The following is a 23,904-nucleotide window of genomic DNA, read 5'->3' as shown; positions in this document are numbered from 1 at the left end:
CTTAGAGTTTTTGATTGCATTGTCTGAACACTGTCCTATTCCTTCATCTTGTTAATTGATTTTCCACCACACCCGTCTCCTTCACGTTCATTTCCCTCGGCTCCTCTAAGAGTTAAGTTTTGTTTTACCCTGTGATTGACAGCCTGCCTTCCTATCAGTTTCAGGACGGGTTCTTCCTCCCTATTTATTCTTGGTTCACATTCATACTGTTGCTTGCTATTGCTTTGTGCGTGCTGGCTTTTTCTCTTGCTGTTTATTCGGTTATTCTGCTTCTTGACCTCTGGCTTTCCCTATTTACTACTCTTTTGGATATTGATTTTAACACTGCATTGCTCAACTGTTACCGAACCCTAGCTAGCTGACCTCCATTTGTTGTTGTTTGTCTTGTCTGTGTTTTGTGTTTCACGTATATAGGTAGGGTCTGTCTCCAATTTGCTGCCTATTACATAGGATAGGACTAGGCAAGCAGGAAGGGACAGTGGGGGGCTTCAGCTTAGGGCTCACTGTCTCTTGTGCCCCTTCCTCCAGGGTTCAGCAACTACTGGGGAATTGTTGTCCTAACAATTCCCTTACAGTGTCATTGGTCAGCAAAAGACAAATAGTTGTTAAGGTTAAATTGGCCATTTTCATCAACTTTAGTCTAGGTATCCACTGTCAGCCACTTCTTGTGGTAACCATTTTCAGATATGCAACGTTTTGTAGATTTTGTTGTGTTTTTTTGAGCCAAAGGCAAGAGTGGATTGAGCAAAAGGTGGAAGTATTAGAACTTCCTTTTTATTTCTCATTCCTTATGTAGCCATTCTTGGCTTTGGCTCAAAAAAACCACAGCATAATCTGCACCAAAAAAAGCTGCATTTCTGCAATGTGGAGCCTCAGCTCCAAGGGAAACAAACAAGGGAAATGAATTCTTTCTGTTAACATTATATGATGTAGAAGTATTCATAAGACCATATAACCATCAGATTATCAGTGTAATTCATCAATATAGGCAGATAGTCTTTCGGGATGTAGTTATAGTTTCTGCTTCTAAATCCAGTATAATCCACAATTCCACCAGTAGTGCATGTGAAAGATGTAATTTTAACACTTTTACACAATTGCTGCACAGAGGATTTAATAATCTGAAATTTGCTTAATTATAACATACTAGCTGGTACCCGCGACTTCGTCTGCGGTGATTGTAGCAGTGGGTATATACAGGCGTGGGTAAGGTTTTCGTACTGTGTATAAGGTATGGGATATGAAATGTAAGTTTGTATCTTGTTTTTGCTGTAATTCAGAGAATCCGTGAGACTTTTGTGTTGCAGTTACTTTGTATTTGAGCTGCTATATATACGGTGTTGTGAGAAACTTTACATAGTGACTTTGGGACAGAAGTATTTGAAGTTAACCCTTTCCCGCCGATGGCATTTTTTGATTTTCGTTTTTGACCCCCTCCTTCTAAACCCCATAACTTTTTTATTTCTCCGCTCCCAGAGCCATATGAGGTCTTAATTTTTCCTGGGACAAATTTTTCTTCATGATGCCGCCATTATTTATTCTATATAATGTACTGGGAAGCAGGGAAAAAATTCAGAATGGGGTGGATTTGAAGAAAAAATGCATTTCTGCGACTTTCTTACGGGCTTTGGTTTTACGGCGTTCACTGTGCAACCAAAATGATATGTCCCTTGTATTCTGTGCTTCGTTACGATTCCGGGGATACCAAATTTATATGGTTTTATTTACATTTTGACCCCTTAAAAAAAATCCAAAACTGTGTTAAAAAATTATTTTTTGAAAAGTCGCCATATTCCGACAGCCGTAACTTTTTTATACTTGCGTGTACGGGGATGTATAGGGTGTCTTTTTTTTGCGGGAACGGGTGTACTTTGTAGTTCTACCATTTTTGGGAAATGTTATTGCTTTGATCACTTTTTATTCAAATTTTTATCAGAATCAAAACAGTGAAAAAAATGGCAGTTTGGCACTTTTGACCATTTTTCCCGCTACGGCGTTTACCGAACAGGAAAAATATTTGTATAACTTTGTAGAGCGGGCGATTTAGGACGCGCGGATACCTAACATGTATGTATTTCACAGTTTTTAACTACTTTTATATGTGTTCTAGGGAAAGGGGGGTGATTTGAATTTTTAATCCTTTTTATTTATTTATTTTTATATTTTTTTTACTTTTTTTAAACTTTTTTTTTTGCATTTATTAGATCGCCTAGGGGTATTGACATGGGTGGGCGGTGTCGCGGATTGTCAGAGTGGTGGGGGCAAACATGGCTGCTCCGGAGCGTTAAAGAGCGCCTCCTAGAGAATCGTTAAGGGGAGGGGCAAAGTGGTAAAGTGTATGTATATGAGATTGTGTGGGGTTAGGGGCGAGGCTGTAGAGGGCAATATGAATTTTGTGGCTTGCTATGGTCCAAAGTGTGTGAGATTGCAGAGATGGTGGTGTGAGTTTGGGTTTTGTGGGGGTCCTGGCACAAACGTATGTGCGCTATTGTGACGAAAAGTAGCCTATTGTTTAATCGAGTGTAATAACTATGTTTGTGGAAAATTTCAGCCAAATCGGTGGAGCGGTTTTTGCGTGATTGACCGCCAAACATCCGAACATCCAAAGGGTCCTTGGAAAAACGTATGTGCGCTATTGTGACGAAAAGTAGCCTATTGCGCAATCAAGTGTAGGGACTATGTTTGTGGAAAATTTCAGTCAAATCGGTGGAGCGGTTTTTGCGTGATTGACCTCCAAACATCCGAACATCCAAAGGGTCCTGGGAAAAACGTATGTGCGCTATTGTGACGAAAAGTAGCCTATTGCGCAATCGAGTGTAGGGACTATGTTTGTGGAAAATTTCAGCCAAATCGGGGTCCAAAGTGTGTGAGATTGCAGAGATGGTGGTGTGAGTTTGGGTTTTGTGGGGGTCCTGGGAAAAACGTATGTGCGCTATTGTGACAAAAAGTAGCCTATTGTTTAATCGGGTGTATTAACTATGTTTGTGGAAAATTTCAGTCAAATCGGTGGAGCGGTTTTTCCGTGATTGAGGAACAAACATCCGAACATGCAAACATCCAAACACACAAACCCACAAACCCACAAACTCACAAACTTTCACATTTATAATATTAATAGGATATTTCAAGCTGAAATGTGTTCTTTATTGGCCCATCCTTGACAGAATTTCAAGTTTCAGTTATAGATTATCCTTTAAATTTATGGCAAATTTGCCTAGTGCAAATAATTGCCATGTGAACATAGCCTTATGCAGATACAAATCAAAGAGTTATAGAATATCACTATTACCTAAAACCTTGACTGTATGCAACAATGAGCTCTATCACAAGGATTCATGCCAGGACAGATGGACAGTAGAAAAGAACATGCAGAAAGTAATGGCCTATTCTTCGCACATATATCTGATTGGTGGGGTAGACAGCCAGCCCCCAATTGGATCAGCTAGTCAAGGTTGCATCTGGTCCCTGCACTATACAGTGCATGGAGACAGAAACAAATAGCTCCTGTATAGTGGCTGGGCACTTCGGCTCAGGGCTCGTTCACATCAGTGTTGTGAACTCTGTTATGCAGGTTTCCGTTTCCTGCCTAAAACAGAGGCAGGAGACGGAAACCTGCAGGAGTCATTCATTTGAATGGGTGAGAGAGATGTCCGGCCGTGAGCGGCGGTGCGCGTTTTATGCTCTCCGCCGCGAAACCGGGTTTTATAATCCGGACACAGAGTCGGACATGCAGTACTCTGTGTCCGGATAAAAAAAATCCGGTTTCGCGGCGGAGAGCATAAAACGTTCACCGCCGCTCACGGCCGGACCCGGTCTGTGCTTTGCGTCTTCTGGCATGCAGAAGACGGAAAGCACAGAACGGAAAGAAGAACGCAGGTGTGAACCTAGCGTCAGCTCCCATTAATATCAATGTACCGTAATGCAGCTACAGCAAGATAGTTCTACCTGTGTTAAAATTTATGAAAAACTGTCAATTGGTTCCAAGTAGAGATGGGTGAATCAGTTTGTAATGAGCCATTCCAATTCCCAGTATTCCGTTCCAGTACCGAGTATTCCAATTAGTTTGTATTCTATATGAAACCAATCAAGTTGAGATTAATTTCAGACTAACTAAAATGGACGCCATATTATACTCTGGGGTATCTTCAGATTCCAGAGTATAATAGGTAGAAGCTCAGGGGAGGTGAAACCCCCCCCCAAAACATTCATACTCACCTACCTCTTTGGGCCTCCTTGTGAAGACTGTAGAAAAAAAATAAGTGTAAAAATAACAGACATTAAGCAATCTCATATATAATACACAGTCAGAGAAAGCTGCTGGAGTGTCACATGAAAACATTATGCATTGTCTGATGTAAAATCATTTTTCATGTTATGATGATGACATTTGGCACTGAACAGGAGTTGCAGGAGTGGATTACGAAGATGAAAGTTCAGGGTCGGTATATAGTTTATATTTTTTTTATCTAAGGAAAAGTTATACCATTTTTCAATATACTTTCTGTATCAATTCCTCAAGATGTCTAGATCTCTGCTTGCTGAGATTCATTATTAACCATGGACACACAGGTAAACCATAGATGGCAGCAAGCAGAGATCTAGTGAGGAATTGAGAAAGAAAGTATATTCAAAAATTGTATGAAGTTTTCAGTATAGAGATAATAACATTTATTTTCTGAAACTGAACACCCCTTTAACCCCTTAGCGACCCTTGACGTAACTGTACGTCATGGGTCGCATGGGGATGTATGGAGCGAGCTCACACGCTGAGCTCGCTCCATACACGGCAGATGCCGGCTGTATAATACAGCCAGGACCTGCCAATAACAGCAGCGGTCGGTGCCCGAGCCGATCGCTGCTGTTAACCCTTTACACACTGCGGTCAAACGCGACCGCAGCGTGTAAACAGCGCAGGCGGCATGGGCGCCGCCATGTTTCCCCGATCGCCGCCCTCCTGAACGTCACATGAGGGCGGTGATCGGTTGCTATGACAGCCGGAAGCCTATTGAAGGCTTCCAGGCTTGTCTCTGCCCGAGATCTATTAGACGATGCCAGAGGCATCGTCTAATAGAAGTGCTGCGATTTTGCTATTCACTGCAGTACTGTAGTATTGCAGTGAATAGTATGAGCGATCAGACTCCCTAGGTTTCAAGGTACCTAAGGGGTCTGATCATAAATGTAACAGAAGAAAAAAAAAAGTTTTTAAAAGTATTAAAAAAATAAAAAAAATATAAAAGTTCAAATCACCCCCCTTTCCCTAGATTAGCTATAAAAGTAATTAAAGAACATTAAACATAAACATATTAGGTATCCCCGCGCTCCAAAATGCCCGAACTATTAGAATATTAAAACATTTATCCCGTACTGCGAACGGCGTAGCGGCAAAAAAAATAAAAACAGCCAAAAAGCGTTTTTTTCAACACTTTGCCTCCTATAAAAAATTGAATAAAAAGTGATCAAACCATCAGATCTTTCCCCAAATGGTATCAATAGAAACGACATCTTGTCCCGCATAAAAAGACACCACAACCAGCTCCATACATGGAAATATGAAAAAGTTACAGGTGTTAGAACATGATGACACAAATTTTTTTTTCTATTTTGCAAAGTTTATCATTTTTTTAAAAGTATCAAAACATTTCAAATACTATATAAATTTGGTATCACCGCGTTCGTACTGACACGTAGAACACAGGTAACATGTCATTTGTACCAAACAGTGAACGCTGTAAAAATTAAACCCATAAGAAAATGGCGCAAATGCATTTTTTCTCCAATTGCACCTCATTCTGAATTTTTTTCCAGCTTCCCAGTACATTGCACAGCATATTGAATGATGCCATTACAAAGTACAATTTGTCCCGCAAACAATAAGCTATCATGTGACTCTGTGAACTGAAAAATGAAAAAGTTATGGCTCTTGAAATGTGAGGAGGGAAAAACGAAAATGCGAAACCAAAAAATGGCCTGGTCCTTAAGGGGTTAAGAAAGAAACTCTTGCTGTTTCCCACTTTATCCCTCATTGGTATGGTGGTAATGTACTCACTGTACTGCAGTAGGTCGCAGCTACTAATGTCAGCCCTTCAGAGTTAATAAAGTTATGCTGATTGACAATAGTTGCTATTCCAACAATGCAGTTCACCGCGGGCCGGTGGCAATGCAAATTGATGCTGTATTAAACATATGAAGGCCCATGAGAGGCAACCATAAGTTGACTTAGTCACAAGTTGAGACCATCATATGCCAGAGAATCCCAGTAAATGGAATAAGTGCTGTGTTCTTTGTTTCTGACAAGATGTGCGTTACATGTGTTCTGTATTTGAGAGCCCAAAGAATGCAGAATCCTATTTTGTCAATGTTTCCAATCAGACCACTGAGTGTCACTGTTTCCTTCAGTATTTCTTCATGACCCGCGTTATAAAGACACATTTCCACCCAGCATACCTTTAGGGTCACTGACGAAAAACAATACAACATGTAAAGCCCCTTTTATGGTCTCATTTTCTCACTTCCGGACAAATGCTCTCAGCTGTACTCTTAAGGTCAGGATTGCTGAAGTTTTAGGGTCATAAAAGAAAGCACAGACAATATAGAGGAGCTTAATGAATCCTGAACATTTCTTGTTAAAGAAGGATTCAGTCCGCTCATACTGCACGTGCTATTGTAAAGTGTGAAATATTACTTGCAGGTCTGACGCTGGGGCCACAATAGCGCTGTGCGTTCAGATCCAGTGTACCCAGGTGACGGAGAGCCAGACTGCTAAAGCACCAGTTACACTTGGACATTGGTGAATGCCATTGACTATAATGGTGTCTGCCGTTATAAGACTGAAAAAAGTCCTCCATGCCAGAATGCCAGATACATTAAAACCACTATGTGTGCTTAGAAATATTTTTGTCTACAGTGAATTTTGTGTATGAAAATTTATTGGCATAAACTCTGTTATTCTAGCAGGCTCCAAGGTCCACCATCGTGGTTATTTCTCATTGCACAATGTCATGTTGTCACACTTCTCCTTGGTCCTTTAGTTAGGGCAAGGGCACCACAAAACATAATGTGACAGCATAAAATATCAGCTTTGTGCTATATGTCTATTGCTCATAACAGGACAGGCTGCCTCTCACTTAACCTTTTAAAAGCTAGAGTTGAGGGTTTTTTTTACACAGGCTATTTAAAAGACGTCTTATGTACTGCCTAGCTTACAAAGTTGCCTCAGAAGAACATTGTAGTGCTGAGAGCTACAATCCAGATGCATAGACTGTTACTAATCTGCAGTCTCTAGTGACTGTGGCATGTAAGGTTTCTGACAGAAGGAGGGCCCAAAATGTAATATGATGGTGGGTGGTCGGTGGGAGTTTGATGCTTTACCTTAGAAATGCCCCCAAGGCACAACATAAAACGTACAATAAAGTTTATTAAATAATGTTAAAAAACAATTAGACAGTTCACAATAAAGATACACTTATGGTACTGCAAATGTGGGCCAATGTGTTATTTTACTGCATATTAACCAGCAACAAAATACCATGCAAAAATGGGGCTTTTTGTGCATTGCTCCCCTCAAAAACGTATAAACGTGAATAATATATATATATATATATATATATATATATATATATATATATCTCAAATAAAGCAAGTAAAAATTTCAACTCTACCAGAAAAACAGTTTTGTTCTCAAGTTCACATCCAGTCACTGTATTTTGATAAAAACAATGTTGTAATGTCGCTACACAAAAATAACTTTTTACCCATTAAACTTTTCTTTGTGTAACCATAATAAAAACTTATTTGGTATGTCTGTATTTGTATTTGACTCATGTTAACTTAATTGTACTGCATGGTAAACCTCTAAAAATGCATAAAACCTAAAATGAGTTCATCACCAATAAATAAAACATCACCAATATATTATATGCTCCCCAAAATTGTGCAATTGAAAATTACAAATCGTACTGCTAAAAACAAGCCCTCATACAACTATATTGATGGGAAGATTAAAAAGTTATGGCTCTTGAAATGAGTCATTATGTGCTATGAAAGGTTACTCAAGGTTTCACAGTCTTGTCCAATTTTTTTTAGTATATCTGATTTTACACACATACATCAAACATTAAAGTAAATGCTTTAAATCTACTTGGAATTGATATATGGTTTATCACGAGTCTCTGCTGCTTTCTTCTTGGAAGTTCTTGGGCAGAGATTGGCTCAGAGGCGCTTCCTGCGTGTTGAGTGGGATGGGAAATCAAAGAGCAAACAGGGACAGGTGAGAATTTGTAAGTGTGTCCCTGTTATTTATTTTATTATGCCAAGCTGATCATTAATGGAAAACAGTTTCACCTTAGAAGACCTCTTTAGCATTTCAGCTATTAATATTATTCTGACATTTTTACTATTATGGTATTATTATTACTACTATATTGTAATTACAATATAACATATATACATATATGAAGTGGAGATTTATATAAGGTCAGAACTCATATCATGTTAGAATACTTTTCTGAAAAGGTTACAGTCTAGATTATGGGGATAACGTCCATCCTTAGGGAGAGACCACCTTTTCAGGTGTGTGGAGACTTATACAGCCATAGTTGCTCTACTGCAAGGGAACATGGGAAGAATACGCAAATCTGTCTCCCAAGATGTAAACAGAGAGACAGTTCCTCTGTTATGCTGCCCTCTGTGGGAAGCACCCTGAACATCATGCCCGAGCTGAGAAATTGATTTGGTTATAACCCCGCATTATGCAGTAAAGACTTCTGGGAAAGTCGGGCATGATGTTCAGGGTGCTTCCCATAGAGGGCAGCATAACAGAGGCACTGTCTCCCTGTTTACATCTTGGGAAACAGATTTGCATATTCTTCCAAGATTACAGTCTATTAGTGTAGTGTAGCGTTAAAACGCTTCTCTGAAGGGATGAAGAGTAATCTTATAGAATATTGATACTATCTTTGCTACACAGGGAGAACATACTAAATACTATTGTCTTTCAGGAGTGGAGAAGAATGGCGTTGCCAAAGACTAATATTGAATCGGGAGGTCCTTTCTGTAGCAGGGATGAGTCGATTTCTGCCTCTACTGGACAGTGTAGGACAGGACTTTGTTCGTAGAGCTTACACTCAGGTGGAAAGAAGTGGTCGAGAAAAGTGGACAGCTGATCTGACCAATGAGCTCTTTCGATTTGCATTGGAGTGTAAGTACAAGACCAATATGGTTTCCTTTATTTAACTCATTCAACAATTTAATATTTATTACCTTCAGCTATCTAATGTCTTCCAAAGTACAGTATCTGTATATACTACACACTGGCCCACCGAAGGGCCTTTTTCAAGTGAGTATACACCCAGGTTAGAAGCTGCCTTGCACATTTGGGAAGGTTTTTTTCTGTCTTGCCTACTTTCTTGCTTTCTGAATGCCTACCAAAAATATTAATAGTTTGTATTTGTACAGAGGCAGGAAATAATTAATCTTAGGTTGTGTTCACACAGCCATAAGAAGGATTCTTTTTGGGGTCTTTATTATGGTCAAAATATCTACACCTTCAGCAGTTGACCTAAATAGGACTAAGATTGGCCATACATCTTATTGGCTGAACCCTCATGTTTCTCCCAATATCCTCTACTTGGCAAAACATGCATTTGTTAAGGGCAAATGGGAAATAGTTGCTGCCAGAAAATGTATAAGGAAATCCAACAGTGTTCTCATTTTCTTCCTCCACATTTACTGTTGGGGAGAGTAAGGAAGCTGTTATAACCCTTAAATACTATCCTCCTGAAATTGAGGGGGGCAACTGACATTAGGCTAAAATATATAGACAGTTTTAGATTGGCACAGAATCCTGTGTTTCTGTAAATTCAGTTTAGTAGAAGCACAGGAAATCCAGACACTGTCGTAGTTAGGGTATGTTTACACAGAGTTTTTTGGCAACGGATTCTGACGTGGAATCCGCCTCAAAATCTGCCTGCCAAAACGGCTCCCATTGACTTCGATGGAAGCCGCTTGTTTCTTTTTTCCACTAGCTAGTAGCAGAAAAAAGAAGCAAGATGACCTATCTTGCCGCAGATACTGCGGCTGACTCAGCCATGGTGCCCGCAGCGCGAGACTGCCTCCCGATTAGGCCCATTCATTCGTGGGCTAATATAGAGCGGAATCGGCATTCCGTCGCGGCTAACCGTGTGGTATGTTCACATGCGGAATCTATTTTCCGCTGTGTGAACATACCCTTACTGTGCCATTGCAAACTACTACTACTGTATTACAACTAGTATTCTAATGGTAACTAATATTTAACTAATATTCAGTTCTTCTAAAGCTATATCTCACACCACTGCTGTATCTGAAGACTCACTATTGTCTGGCAATGGGGTATGAGTGTACTTTATATAAAAAAGTAAAAAGTGTGGTAGACAATCAAGCAAGGGTGCAGTGATGAAAAGTTGTGTTTTGATGAAGTGCTTCTTATTCTTATTCTTATTATGGGCTATTCTTATCTCACTCCTTTATGACTGAGATGGAAAAACTCATGTTTTAAAACTCAGGCTAAAGTTTAAGATTGTAAGCAACCTATCACCTCACCCAAGCATATTCAACTGCCACTACCACATTACAGAGCACATTATAGCCATATACATCATACCTTTGTAATGTGTGTCACTTTTGGAGATTTGAAAAAAAACAACAACTTGAAAGTCTCATGCAAATGACACTCAGCCACCAACCATCTCTAGCCTGCTTCATGCCATGAGAATTTAAAGCTGTTTTTCTCAAAATTTTCAAAAGAGACTTGCATAACAAAGGTATGTTGTTTATGACTGTAAGGTGCTTTGTAATTTGGCAGTTGCAGTTGAATATGCTTGAGGGAAGTGGTAGATTATTTTTAACCACTTCTGGACCGCCCATAGACTATAAACGTCCGGAAGGTGGTTGCCTAGTTCTGACAGGACGTACCGGTACGTCTAATCAGAACACAGCAGCTGCACAAGATTGTGCAGCTGCTAAAACAGGGAGCCGGCCGTAACTTCAGCGGGAGCTCTCAGAGAGAGCTGTGTATACAGTGTGCAATGAGTGCTGTATACACAGTTATGGGCGCCGCCATGACGCGGCCGCCCTCTGACTGGGCTGACTCTGTCACTTGATCCGCTGATGTCAGCATCTTGCAAGAGCTGCTGGGTCCTACAGGACCCAGATCAACTCTGTAAGCTGTGTAAAGCAGTGTGCAGGAGGCTGTATTCCTCCTGCATCTGGGACTACATGTACCAGCCCCAGTTGCAGGGGAAATCAGAACCCTAATACAAGAAAAAAGTGATCAGATGTCCCCAAAGGTCTCTTATGACCTTATGGGAACATAATCTGAAAAAAAAAATATGTATTAATATAAAAAAAAATTAAAAATGCAAACAAAATAATTAAAAAAAATAAATAAAATAATCCGCCAATAAAATGCTGCTATAAAAGTTATAGCCTAACCCCCGACGACACTATATAAAATAAAAATTACTGTAATGGAGAGGAAAAACTATTTTATAAAGTTTTTCAGTAGCACTTTGTGTTATTAAATAAATAAATAAAAAAAAAAAAAAAAAAAAAAAAAGTGAAAACCAGACACGATTTCCCTCCTATTTTGTTTATATTAAATTAAAACACATTAAAAAATAAAAACAACATAAAAATAAAGCCCTGTGTGTCCCCCAAAAAACACACAAAAATTAGTTGAATGAGACGTATGAGAAAAAAAGCCCTCAAAACTGCGCATACAAAAAAAACCTAAAACCTGTCTGGTCCTGGAACTAGAAATTGACCTGGTACTGAAGTGGTTAAAGAACAGCTGAACTGGCTGTGCTACACTGTTTCTATAACTCCTATAGAAGTAACTCAGGATCAAATGTGTTACGCTGTTTCCCATTCACTTCTATAGGAGTTTCACATTCACTATGGGCGAGATCAGTACTTCATCTCAGATTAGAGATGAGCAAATACCATTCGATTGAGTAGGTATTCGATCGAATATTACGGTATTTGACATATTTCGAATGCCACGCGGTAAACGCAGTAAAAATTTGTATTCCCTCCCACCTTCCCTGGCGCGTTTTTTTGCATCAATAACTGTGCAGGGAAGGTGGGACCAGAACCAGGAAAACGTAGGCATTGAAAAAAAATAGGAAAAAAATCATTGGCTGGCTAAATCAGGTGGTTTATAAGAATAGTGGCAGCCATATTTGTGTCAGATGCAGTTTGGTGAGATAGGGAGAGACATCGTTCTGAGGGTCAGATAGCGATTTTAGCTCCTGCTAGGCAGGAAAACTGAAAATAAACAGCTTTTTTCAGAGCTAAACTGCAGGAAGAGTATATACACCTCAAGTATATATACTCAACTTGCCAAAATTTCACAAAAGCCCTTTTTAGAGCTCAAATTCCCTACCACTCGTACACACTATATACCTGTCCCATAGGGGGTGAGAAGAAACCTGTATACTGTCATCTGGTATATAGGGTAGTGGATATACGCTCAATATATCTACTCTCCAAGTGTATACTTTAACCAAAAACACTTGTACACATCTGAAAATGCATCAGGGTAGCACAAAAGGAATGAGGACAGGGGCGTGGAAATCCAGCTGGGGATCCAGGCCGCAGTCGAGCTACTGCGGATCCAATGGCTACCGGAGAGAGGCAGCCAGAAGTGCGCTCATCCACAACGTCAAGCAGGGTGCAGGGTACCCCACTGACGAGGCCCGAGCACCAGGAACCAGTGTTACAGTGTATAGCGGATATTGCTTCCAGCGGCATTTCCACCAGCCAGTCAGCCACTACCTCCAGGCGTGTTAATACACAAGAGTATGCCTCTCCTGTCGATTTAGGGGTTGTGGACCTGCAACCATCATGTCCCGTCCTCAGTGCTAAGGACGAGACACAGTTCCATGTTTCTGTTCCAGCTCACAAGTTCCTCGTCCTGCTCCTCCATCACCACCACCACCATCACGATGGAAAAACATTTAAACTCCCCCTATTAAGGCTCACCCCAAGGGCCTTAAAAATAATGTATTATGGCTCACCCCAAGGGCCTGAAAACTAATTTTTTATGGCTTGCCCCAAAGGCCCGAAAAAATAATTTTCTTATGACTCACCCCAAGGGCCTGAAAACTAATTTTTTATGGCTCACCCCAAGGGCCAAAAACTAAAACTCTACTGGTTAAAAGCTCAACTCACCCCAAGGGCCAAAAACACTGCTGGTTAAAGGCTCAGTTCACCTAAAGGGCCAAAAACACTTCTGGTACAAGGCTCAACTCAACCCAAGGGCCAAAAACTAAAACACTGCTGGTACAAGGCTCAACTCACCCCAAGGGCCAAAAACTAAAACACTGCTGGTACAAGGCTCAACTCACCCCAAGGTCCAAAAACTAAAACACTGCTGGTGGAAGGCTCAATTCACCCAAAGGGCCTAATACCCTGCTGGTTAAAGGCTCAATTCACCCAAAGGGCCAAAAACTAAAATACTGCTGGTTAAAGGCTCAATTCACCTAAAGGGCCAAAAACTAAAACACTGCTGGTTAAAGGCTCAACTCACCCAAAGGGCCAAAAACTCTGCTGGTAAAAGGCTCAGTTCACCTAAAGGGCAAAAAACTAAAACACTGCTGGTTAGAGATCCTATCAGTCAGACACAATATTTTGTAGGTACCACGTCGGAATAGCCTTAAGAAAAGCTATTCGTCTTCTACCTTTCGTCGTCTTCTCCATGCTGACAAGAATCGGGATTGTAGGTGAACAGTGGCGCGGAAAAGACGACGAAAGGTAGGAGACGAATAGCCTTTCTTAAGGCTATTCCGACGTAGTATCTACAAGAAATTGTGTCCGACTGATAGGATCCCTTTAACCAACTCTGCTGCTACAAGGCTCAACTCACCCCATGGGCCAAAACCTCTGCTGGCAAAAGGCTTAATTCACCCAAAGGGCCAAAAACTAAAACTCTGCTGCTACAAGACTCAATTCACCCAAAGGGCCAAAAACTCTGCTGCTACAAGGCTCAACTCACTTCAAGGGCCAAAAACTCTGCTGGTAAAAGGCTCAATTCACCCAAAGGACCAAAAACTAAAACTCTGCTGCTACAAGGCTCAATTCACCCAAAGGGCCAAAACTAAAACACTGCTGCTAAAAAGGCTCAACTCATCCAAAGGGCCAAAAATTCTGCTGCTACAAGGCTCAACTCACCTGGAGGGGCTGAAACTCTGCTACTACAAGGCTGAACTTACTTCAAGAGCTTAATACTCTGCTGGTACAAGGCTCAACTCACTTTAAGGGCCTAAAACTCTGCTGGTACAAGGCTCAACTCACTTCAAGGGCCTAAAACTCTGCTACTAAAAGGCTCGACTCAGTTCAAGGGCTTAATACTCTGCTAGTGCAAGGCTCAACTCACTTCAAGGGCCTAAAACTCTGCTGGTGCAAGGCTCAACTCACTTTAAGGGCCTAATACTCTACTGGTGCAAGGCTCAACTGACTTCAATGGTCTAATACTCTGCTGGTACAAGGGCCTGAAGCTAAGTTTGGGAGGGCTCACCCCAAAGGTCTGAAAAGTAAGTTTTTGTATGGCTCAGCTTAAGAGCCTCTAACTTAATTTGGAAGGGCTCATGTGAAGGGCCAGAAAAGTAATTTTTGGAGGTCTCACCACATCACACACACATAAATAATGACAGTTAAGGGTGGGGGCTGTTGGATTTCCCATTGCCTATGCCATCTGTGGTTGTCATGGGCAACGTGATTTAAAGGGGTGCATGCTAATGTTTCTTTAGCTTAAAATTTGTCTTTCTGTCCATAATAATGTAGAAGAAAATAGTTTTCCAAGTATTTTTCCACTTTCATAGAGGTTCTATTGAGTTTGGAAAGTGTCTAGTTGATAGGCTGTAATATTGGGGTAATACTGGGACTTGGGCTGTTAGATGCCCCCAGGCATATTTCCCCTGCTGTCCCAGTTGCATTCCAGAGGTGTTGGAATCATTTGCTGAGGTGTCATTGTGGACTTGGTGACTCTCATTAGTCGAATTGTGGTTTCCCCTGAAACAAGCATTTTTTCCCCATAGACTATAATGTTATACAATATTCGGTCGAATAGTCAAATATTGAGGGTCTACTCGAAATGAATATCGAATATTTCACTACTCGATCATCTCTAATAAAGATATCAAATTTAAATTTATTTGGGAAGAATAAACAAGTGGGACACAATTGTAAAGTGGAACAAAATTTATTGGATATTTTAAACTTTTTTAACAAATAAAAAACTGAAAAGTGGGGCATGCAAATTTATTTGTCCACCTTGCGTTAATACTTTGTAGCGCCACCTTTTGCTGCAATTACAGCTGAAAGTCGCTTGGGGTATGTCTCTATCAGTTTTGAACATCGAGAAACTGAAATTCTTGCCCATTCTTCTTGCAAAACAGCTGGAGCTCAGTGAGGTTGGATGGAGAGCGTTTGTGAACAGCAGTTTTCAGCTCTTTCCACAGATTCTCGATTGGGTTCAGGTCTGGGCTTTGACTTGGCCATTCTAACACCTGGAAATGTTTATTTGTGAACCATTCCATTGTAGATTTTGCTTTATTTTTTCGATCATTGTCTTGTTGGAAGATAAATCTGCGTCCCAGTTTCAGTTCTTTCGCAGACTCCAATAGGTTTTCTTCCAGAATGGTCCTGTATTTGGCTCCATCCATCATCCTATCAATTTTAACCGGCTTCCTTGTCCCTGCTGAAGAAAAGCAGGCCCAAACTATGATTTTGCCACCACCATGTTTGACAGTGGGGATGCTTTGCTCAGGGTGATGAGCTGTGTTGCTTTTATGCCAAACATATTGTTTGATTTTGGTTTCATCTGACCAGAGCACCTTCTTCCACATGTTTGGTGTCTCCCAGGTGGCTTGTGGCAAACTTTAAATGAGACTTTTTATGGATATCTTAGAGAAATGGCTTTCCTCTTGCCACTCTTCCATAAAGGCCAGATTTGTGCACTGTACGACTGATTGTTGTCCTATGGACAGACTCTCCCACCTCAGCTGTAGATCTCTGCAGATCATCCAGAGCAGGGATAGGGAACCTTCGGCTCTCCAGCTGCTGTGAAACTACAACTCCCATCATGCTCCATTCACTACCATGGGAATTCCAAGAAGAACAGAGCAAGTATGCATGCTGGGAATTGTAGTTTTGCAACAGATGGAGAGCCGTACGTTCCCTACCCCTGATCCAGAGTGATCATGGGCCTCTTGGCTGCATCTCTGATCAGTCTTCTCCTTGTTTGAGATGAAAGTTTACAGGGACGGCTGGGTCTTGGTAGATTTCCAGTGGTCTGATACTCCTTCCATTTCAATATGATTGCTTGCACAGTGCTCCTTGGGATGTTTAAAGCTTGGGAAATCTTTTTGTATCCAAATCCGGCTTTAAACTTCTCCACAACAGTATCTCGGACCTGCCTGGTGTGTTCCTTGGTCTTCCTGATGCTCTCTGCCCTTTAAACAGAACCCTGAGCCTATCACAGAGCAGGTGCATTTATATGGAGACTTGATTACACAGGTGGATTCTATTTATCATCATCAGTCATTTAGGACAACATTGGATCATTCAGAGATCCTCACTGAACTGAACGGAGTGAGTTTGTGGCACTGAAAGTAAAAGGGACGAATAATTTTGCACTCCCCACTTTTCAGTTTTTTATTTATTAACCCCTTCCCGCCGATGGCATTTTTTGATTTTCGTTTTTCGTTTTTGACTCCCCTCCTTCTAAACCCCATAACTTTTTTATTTCTCCGCTCCCAGAGTCATATGAGGTCTTAATTTTTGCGGGACAATTTTTTCTTCATGATGCCACCATTAATTATTCTATATAATGTACTGGGAAGCAGGAAAAAAATTCAGAATGGGGTGGATTTGAAGAAAAAATGCATTTCTGCGACTTTCTTACGGGCTTTGGTTTTACGGCGTTCACTGTGCAGCCAAAATGACATGTCCCCTATATTCTGTGTTTCGGTATGGTTCCAGGGATACCAAATTTATATGGTTTTATTTACATTTTGACCCCTAAAAAAAATTCCAAAACGGTGTTAAAAAAATTTTTTTCTAAAAGTCGCCATATTCCGACGGCCGTAACTTTTTTATACGTGCGTGTATGGGGATGTATAGGGCGTCTTTTTTTGCGGGGCTGGGTGTACTTTTTAGTTCTACCATTTTCGGGAAATGTTATTGCTTTGATCACTTTTTATTCAAATTTTTATCAGAATTAAAACAGTGAAAAAACGGCAATTTGGCACTTTTGAATATTTTTCCTGCTACGGCGTTTACCGAACAGGAAAAATATTTTTATAGATTTGTAGAGCGGGCGATTTCGGACGCGGGGATACCTAATATGTATATGTTTCACAGTTTTTAACTACTTTTATATGTGTTCTAGGGAAAGGGGGGTGATTTGAACTTTTAATACTTTTTATATTTTTTTATATTTTTTTTTACTTTTTTTTTTTTTGCATTTATTAGACCCCCTAGGGGTGTTGAACCCCAGGGGGTCTGATCACTAATGCAATGCATTACAATGCTAATGCATTGCAAAAAATCATCATCTCTTTTGCAGGCTGTATACACCAGCCTGCAAAAGAGAGAATTTGCAGACCGGCTGGGAGCCTTTAACAAGGCTCCCGGCTGTCATGGCAACGGGGGGTCGGCCCTGGAGCATGCTCCAGGAGCCGGCGATCCCTGCCAAAATGGCGGCGCCCATGCGCCGCCGGGAAAATGGCGCCTCCGGCGCCTTTGACAGCAGCGCTGGAGGGGTTAATGCCTCCGATCGGTCCGGGGACCGATCGGAGGCATCAGAGCCGGTTGTCTACTGCTTAAAGCAGTAGACACCCAGCGGCTATGACGGCCGCCCGGCTCCCGGGCGGTCGCCATAGTTACAGACCCGACACGCGCCGTACTATTACGGCGCATGTCGGGAAGGGGTTAAAAAAAAATTAAAATATCCAATAAATTTCATTCCACTTCACAATTGTGTCCCACTTGTGGATTCTTCCCCCCAAAAATTAAAATTTGTTATCTTTATGTTTGAAGCCTGAAATGTGGCAAAAGCTTGAAAAGTTCAAGGGGGCCTGAAAAAGTTCAAGGCACTGTATATGCAAGGCCGCAATAAAAACAATAGCAGGAGATTGGCTGATAACTGCGAGCAGTAAATACTTTTATCTAAAACAAGCACACTTCTGCAAGCCAAGACAGTAATCCAGATGCCTTCACCAGAGCACACTGCAAGGAGAGATGGACTTGTGCTTAATCTGGGAATCAGAAATTTCACAAAAGTCAAGATGCTCATCTCCAGGGTCGGACTGGGGTGCCTAGGGCCCACCAGTGGGATTATTTCCAGGGGCCCACCCTACTGCCATATGTAATATCGCCCGTCCAGTTTTTGCCATTATACACGTTTAAAGTGCATTTTCATGCACAATACAGTGTGCAAAACAGCTATGGCTACACTACTATTTCCTTCATGCAACCAAAGATCGCAGTGTCCCTTTGGGACTCTTTCACATTAGTGAATGGAGTCGCATTGGGTCCCTCAGGTTGCAATGTGACTCCATTCACTAACATGAGTGAAAGAATCACAGGGCGACATCTTTGGTTGTATGACAAAAGTTATAGTGTAGCCATAGCCTTATGCTAGGTTCACAACAGCGGCAAGCTCTCCGTCATACAGGTCCACAATGGGACCAGAATGACGGAGAGGTGGACTATCAAAATGGCGGTTACACACAGACAGTGGCAGACCTCATTAACATAATGAAGTCCGCCAGGTGTCAGCCATTTTCAGGCAGATAAGGGTATGTTCACACATCAGTATGCCATCCGTCCGTTTGAATTCAGTTTGACACTTCAAAACGGACTGAGGCACATACTGATTGTATACTGACACCTTTTTATGCTGATAGCAAACGCTCTCCGTCCCCTAGAGGACAGATAAGGGGATTAAAAGTAGCAATTGTAACCAGAGTAGAGATCAGTATGTGTATCAGTCCGTTTTGAAGTGTCAAACTGAATTCAAACGGACGGATGGCATACTGATGTGTGAACATACCCTAAGTCCTCAGCGTTTCTGAAACTTGGATATTGTTATGCTGGAGCTCTAGAAAAGGGCACCAGCATAACAATAGAGTGGGACATTATCTATGGGGTGGGTGGACTACAACTCTCAACAGTTCCAGGGCATCTGGAGCTGCTGGGAGTTGTAGTAATTGAAAGATTTGGGGGCATCTTTCGATTGTCCACCTCAGACAGCGGGGGGATTGGGGGTGCTAGCAGTACCATTACAATAAATCACAACATTACAATAAATACAATGCAGTCATATTTTGTGCAGTAATACTCACAGGAGACGTCTTCCCACATTTCCCGTCTCTTCCCTTTGGACCGCCGTGACCACTTCTTCCAGCTGTGACTTGACTCTGTAAAGTTTGAAACACAGACATCTTTGACTCCTCACTTCTCCACACATCCACACCATATATATATATATATATATATATATATATATATATATATATATATATACAGTAATATATCACAGCAGCCCCTGCAGCCTATATTATGCCCCACGGTGGCACAATAGACTGTGGGGCATAATAGAGGTTGCAGGGGGGCCACTGTAGGGCATAATAGAGGTTACAGGGGCCACAGTGGACCTTTCAAGCTCTATTATGCCCCACAGTTGCACACCCATGAACTATTATTATACTCGGGGGTCTTTTCAGACCCTGAGTATAATAATCGGAGCCCCAGGAGAGGTGAGAGAACATAATAAACACTGTTACTCACCTCTCCGGGATCTGATGTTACTCCTAGCAGGCTTCGGGCCTATATGGTAATGTGTCAGACGTCACGTGGTCTGGGATATTACCATATAGGCCCAAAGCCTGAGCTAGCAGTAACATATAGGCCCAAAGCCTGTGGTAGCAGTAACAGCCTGTTACCATACAGGCCCAAAGCCTGTGCTCGCAGTAACAGGCTATTGCTACTACCACAGGCTTCGGGCCTATATGTTACTGCTAGAACAGGCTTCGGGCCTATATGTTACTGCTAGAACAGCCTTCGGGTCTATATGGTAATATTCCAGACCACGTGACGTCTGGGCATTAACATATAGCCCCGAAGCCAGCTAGGAGTAACACCGGATCCCGGAGAGGTGAGTAACACTGTTTATTATGTTCCCTCACCTCCCCTGGGGCCCCGATTATTATACTTGGGGGTCTGAAAAGACCCCTGAGTATAATATTAGCGGCAGTGGGATCGCGGCCTGGCCCGGGCCTATTCACTACCGCCCGCCGCGGCCTAAAGTACAAGGGGAAGCGGGGGCGGCAGTGAGCAGGTCCGGGTTGGTAAATAGGCCGCTGCCTGCTGGTAGATACTCCAGCAGGCAGCGGCCTATTATAAAACAAAAAAAAAAAGTTATTATACTTACCGTCCGACCGCGCTCTGCTGCTCCCGCTGCTGCCGCATCCTCTTCTGTCAGACGTCTGTGTATCAGCGTAGGCGGCGTGATGACGTGATGACGCCGCCTACGCTGATACGTAGATGGCTGAACAAGCGCAAGGAGATCAGTAGCTCTCCTTGCGCTGGTTCTTAGGATTAGGGGAGGCGCCCTAAGCGCCTCCCCTAATCCTCCTCTGACATGGGCAGGGGCCCGATTGAAATCATTTTAGCATAGGCAGGGGCCCGATCGGGCCCCTGCCTATGCTAAAATGATTAGCAGTATAGTCCGGGCCCGGGGGCCCACCGGGGGATCCCCCGGTGCTCCGGCGGGCCAGTCCGACCCTGCTCATCTCACTTCATGACAAATGCAGCCCTAAACCCAAATTATTTCAATTTCATATAAATTTTTGCCTCGGGCAGAAGAAAAGCTAGAATCAGTCCTGCATACTGCTGCTGTTTCTTATGCTTTGTTCAGCTCACCGTCTGTGATAAAATGCTGAATTCACACACATGCAACTGCTCCACTGCCCTGTGTTAGATAGTGCTGAGGGATCGGGGTGTATGACTATGACATAAAGACAGCTCTCAGGAAAAAGTCAGTGGCCATTTAATTCATGGAACAGATAAGATGCTGAATGGCAGCAGCACAGAAGTCACAAGGTAAGTTCAATATACATGTTTAATGGATTGCTGATTTTTTTTTTTTTTATTAATGTAGATTGTGAGCCCCACATAGAGCTCACAATGTACATTTTTTTCCCTATCAGTATGTCTTTTTTTTTGGAATATGGGATGGAAATCCATGCAAACACGGGGAGAACATACAAACTCCTTGCAGATGGTTTTTTGCCCTTGGCGGGATTTAAGCACCAGGACTCCAGCGCTGCAAGGCTTTTTTACAGTCTGGAGGGTGCCTAAAGCATCTTGACAATCTAAAAATTCAGTATTTAAAGTCAAGATATTGAAATGTCTTCTCATTGGTCTGCGCGTATATCGTGCTGTGAAAATGAATTTGCCCTCCTTTATATAGTATGTTCCTTTTATTCTATGTCTCCTTTCTATCTTTTTTTTTTTTTAGCAAAATGTAATACTATGCAAAGGAAAAACAATGAATGAATTATTCCCGCATTCATTTAAGGAACAAAACTCACCAACACCCACATCATCACTATAGGAAGTGAAATGTAATAACTGGTTGCACCCACATTATCGGCAATAATTCCAAACAAATCCTTTCATCAGTCAATTTATCATTGCTGTTCATAGCGGATATGGGGGGTGGGGCTGTGAGTACAATTGTACCTTCTCGGCCAGTATTTGAGGGCGTCTCATACATAAACAAATGTAAAGGGCCGGTCCTGGTGACAGGTTTGTATTTAGTTGTTTCCTGTCAGAGCTGATAGCAGAAGTCTGTAACACAAGTTAGCTGTAGGGAAATGTGCGAATCGCAATGTGCCATTATTAATGGAAATTTATTCTTTTTACAGCTGTTTGCTATGTGCTTTATGGACAACGTCTTGGTCTACTGCAAGATTACATAAACCCTGAATCTCAAGAATTCATAGACTCTGTAACTGTCATGTTCCACACCACTAGCCCCATGCTTTACCTTCCTCCACGATTCCTGAGGTTTATCAATTCCCCCATTTGGAAGAATCATGTGAAGGCCTGGGATTCCATCTTTAACCATGGTAGGTGGAAGTACTGCAACTAGCGATACTGTCTGTACTCTGAGTATATTAAAGTTATCACATATTACCTGTTCAAATAACCTTCAGCAGCGTTTACATATCAGATATGACATTGGCAGTGTTGTACTTTAGGGGAGGGGACGTTATTGACTTTTAATTCTGTAGTTTTTTGCTGTCCCTGTATATATTTGTTCCATACATTATATAATCCCCCTTTTTTCTTGGGACCCACACAGTCATCTGTTAGGCCGCAACCTTCCAATAGCATTTTTGGAAATCGCGGAATGTCAATTATACCTACAGAAACACTGGATGTTTCCCTATAAAACTTGGAGGACTCTGTGAAAAGTGCTATGGGAAAAACCACAATGCGTTTCCACCGCAGTCTTTCTTGCGGCGCTTCTTTTGATGCAGCCAGTTACATGGGGCCTTGGCCTTAAGCAGACATTATGGCAGGACTTTATTAATTTTGTGTTTCCAACTTCAGTGGTTTCATGGGGGAACATTTGTTGTGGATATTACTAAAAATAATAATAAAACTAGAGATGAGCGAATACAGTTCGATCGAGTAGGTATTCAATCGAATATTATGGTATTCAACATATTTGATTCTGATCGAATAACACGCGGTAAACGCAGTAAAAATTCGTATCCCCTCCCACCATCCCTGGCACTTTTTTGCACCAATAACTGTGCAGGGAAGGTGGGACAGGAAGCAGGAAAACGTAGGCGTCGAGAAAAAATGGGAAAAAATAGGAAAAAGTCATTGGCTGGCTAAGTCAGGTGACCTCGGATTTATAAGAATAGTGTCAGCCATATTCATGTCAGATGCAGTTTGGCGAAATAGGGAGTGACATCATGATCAGGGTCAGAAAGAGATTTTGACTTCTGCTAGGCAGGAAAACTGAAAACCAACAGATCTTTTCAGAGCTAAACTGCAGGAAGAGTGTATATACACCTCTAGTATTTAGACTGAACCTGCCAAAATTTCATAAAAGCCCTTTTTAGGGCTCAAATTCCCTACCACTCGTATACACTATATACAGTGTTGGCCAAAAGTATTGGCACCCCTGCAATTGTGCAGATAATACTCAGTTTCTTCCAGAAAATGATTGCAAGCACAAACTCTTTGGTATTAATATCTTCATTTATTTTGCCTGCAATGAAAAAACACAAAAGAGAATGAAAAAAAAGTCAAATCATTGATCATTTTACAACAAACTCCAAAAATGGGCCGGACAAAAGTATTGGCACCCTCAGCTTAATACTTGGTAGCACAACCCTTAGACAAAATATCTGCGAACAACCGCTTCCGGTAACCATCAATGAGTTTCTTACAATGCTCTGCTGGAATTTTAGACCATTCTTCTTTAGCAAACTGCTCCAGGTCCCTGAGATTTGGAGGGTGCCTTCTCCAAACTGACATTTTGAGATCTCTCCACAGGTGTTCTATGGGATTCAGGTCTGGACTCATTGCTGGACACTTTAGTAGTCTCCAGTGCTTTTTCTCAAACCATTTTCTAGTTCTGAGCGCACGGCCAGCACTGCTACATCTCGGCATAGGAATGCATTGACCAGCGTTGATTGGCCGAATGCCATACAGAGTACAGCATTCGGCCAATCAACGCTAGTTCTGCCAGAGGAGGCGGAGTCTAAGAACATTCCACAGCAGTCTCGATTCTGGTCCGATATTAGACTCCACCTCCTCACAGACGAGCCTCCGGCAGAA

General features: G+C 41.8%; 1 protein-coding gene across 1 annotated transcript in view; it reads left to right on the top strand.

The window, feature by feature from the left end:
* Positions 1-23,904, top strand: part of CYP11A1 (cytochrome P450 family 11 subfamily A member 1) — a 49,837-nt gene that overhangs the window by 5,098 nt on the left and 20,835 nt on the right. Inside the window, exons 3-4 of the mRNA XM_075273712.1 lie at positions 8,997-9,196; positions 21,972-22,175. Coding sequence (XP_075129813.1) covers positions 8,997-9,196; positions 21,972-22,175 — 404 coding nt within the window. The remainder of the gene's footprint in view (positions 1-8,996; positions 9,197-21,971; positions 22,176-23,904) is intronic.

Source organism: Leptodactylus fuscus, chromosome 5, assembly GCF_031893055.1.
Source record: "Leptodactylus fuscus isolate aLepFus1 chromosome 5, aLepFus1.hap2, whole genome shotgun sequence".
Lineage (NCBI taxonomy): Eukaryota > Metazoa > Chordata > Amphibia > Anura > Leptodactylidae > Leptodactylus > Leptodactylus fuscus.
Note: the sequence above shows the minus strand (reverse complement) of the source record. Positions and strands in the feature narration are given on the sequence as shown.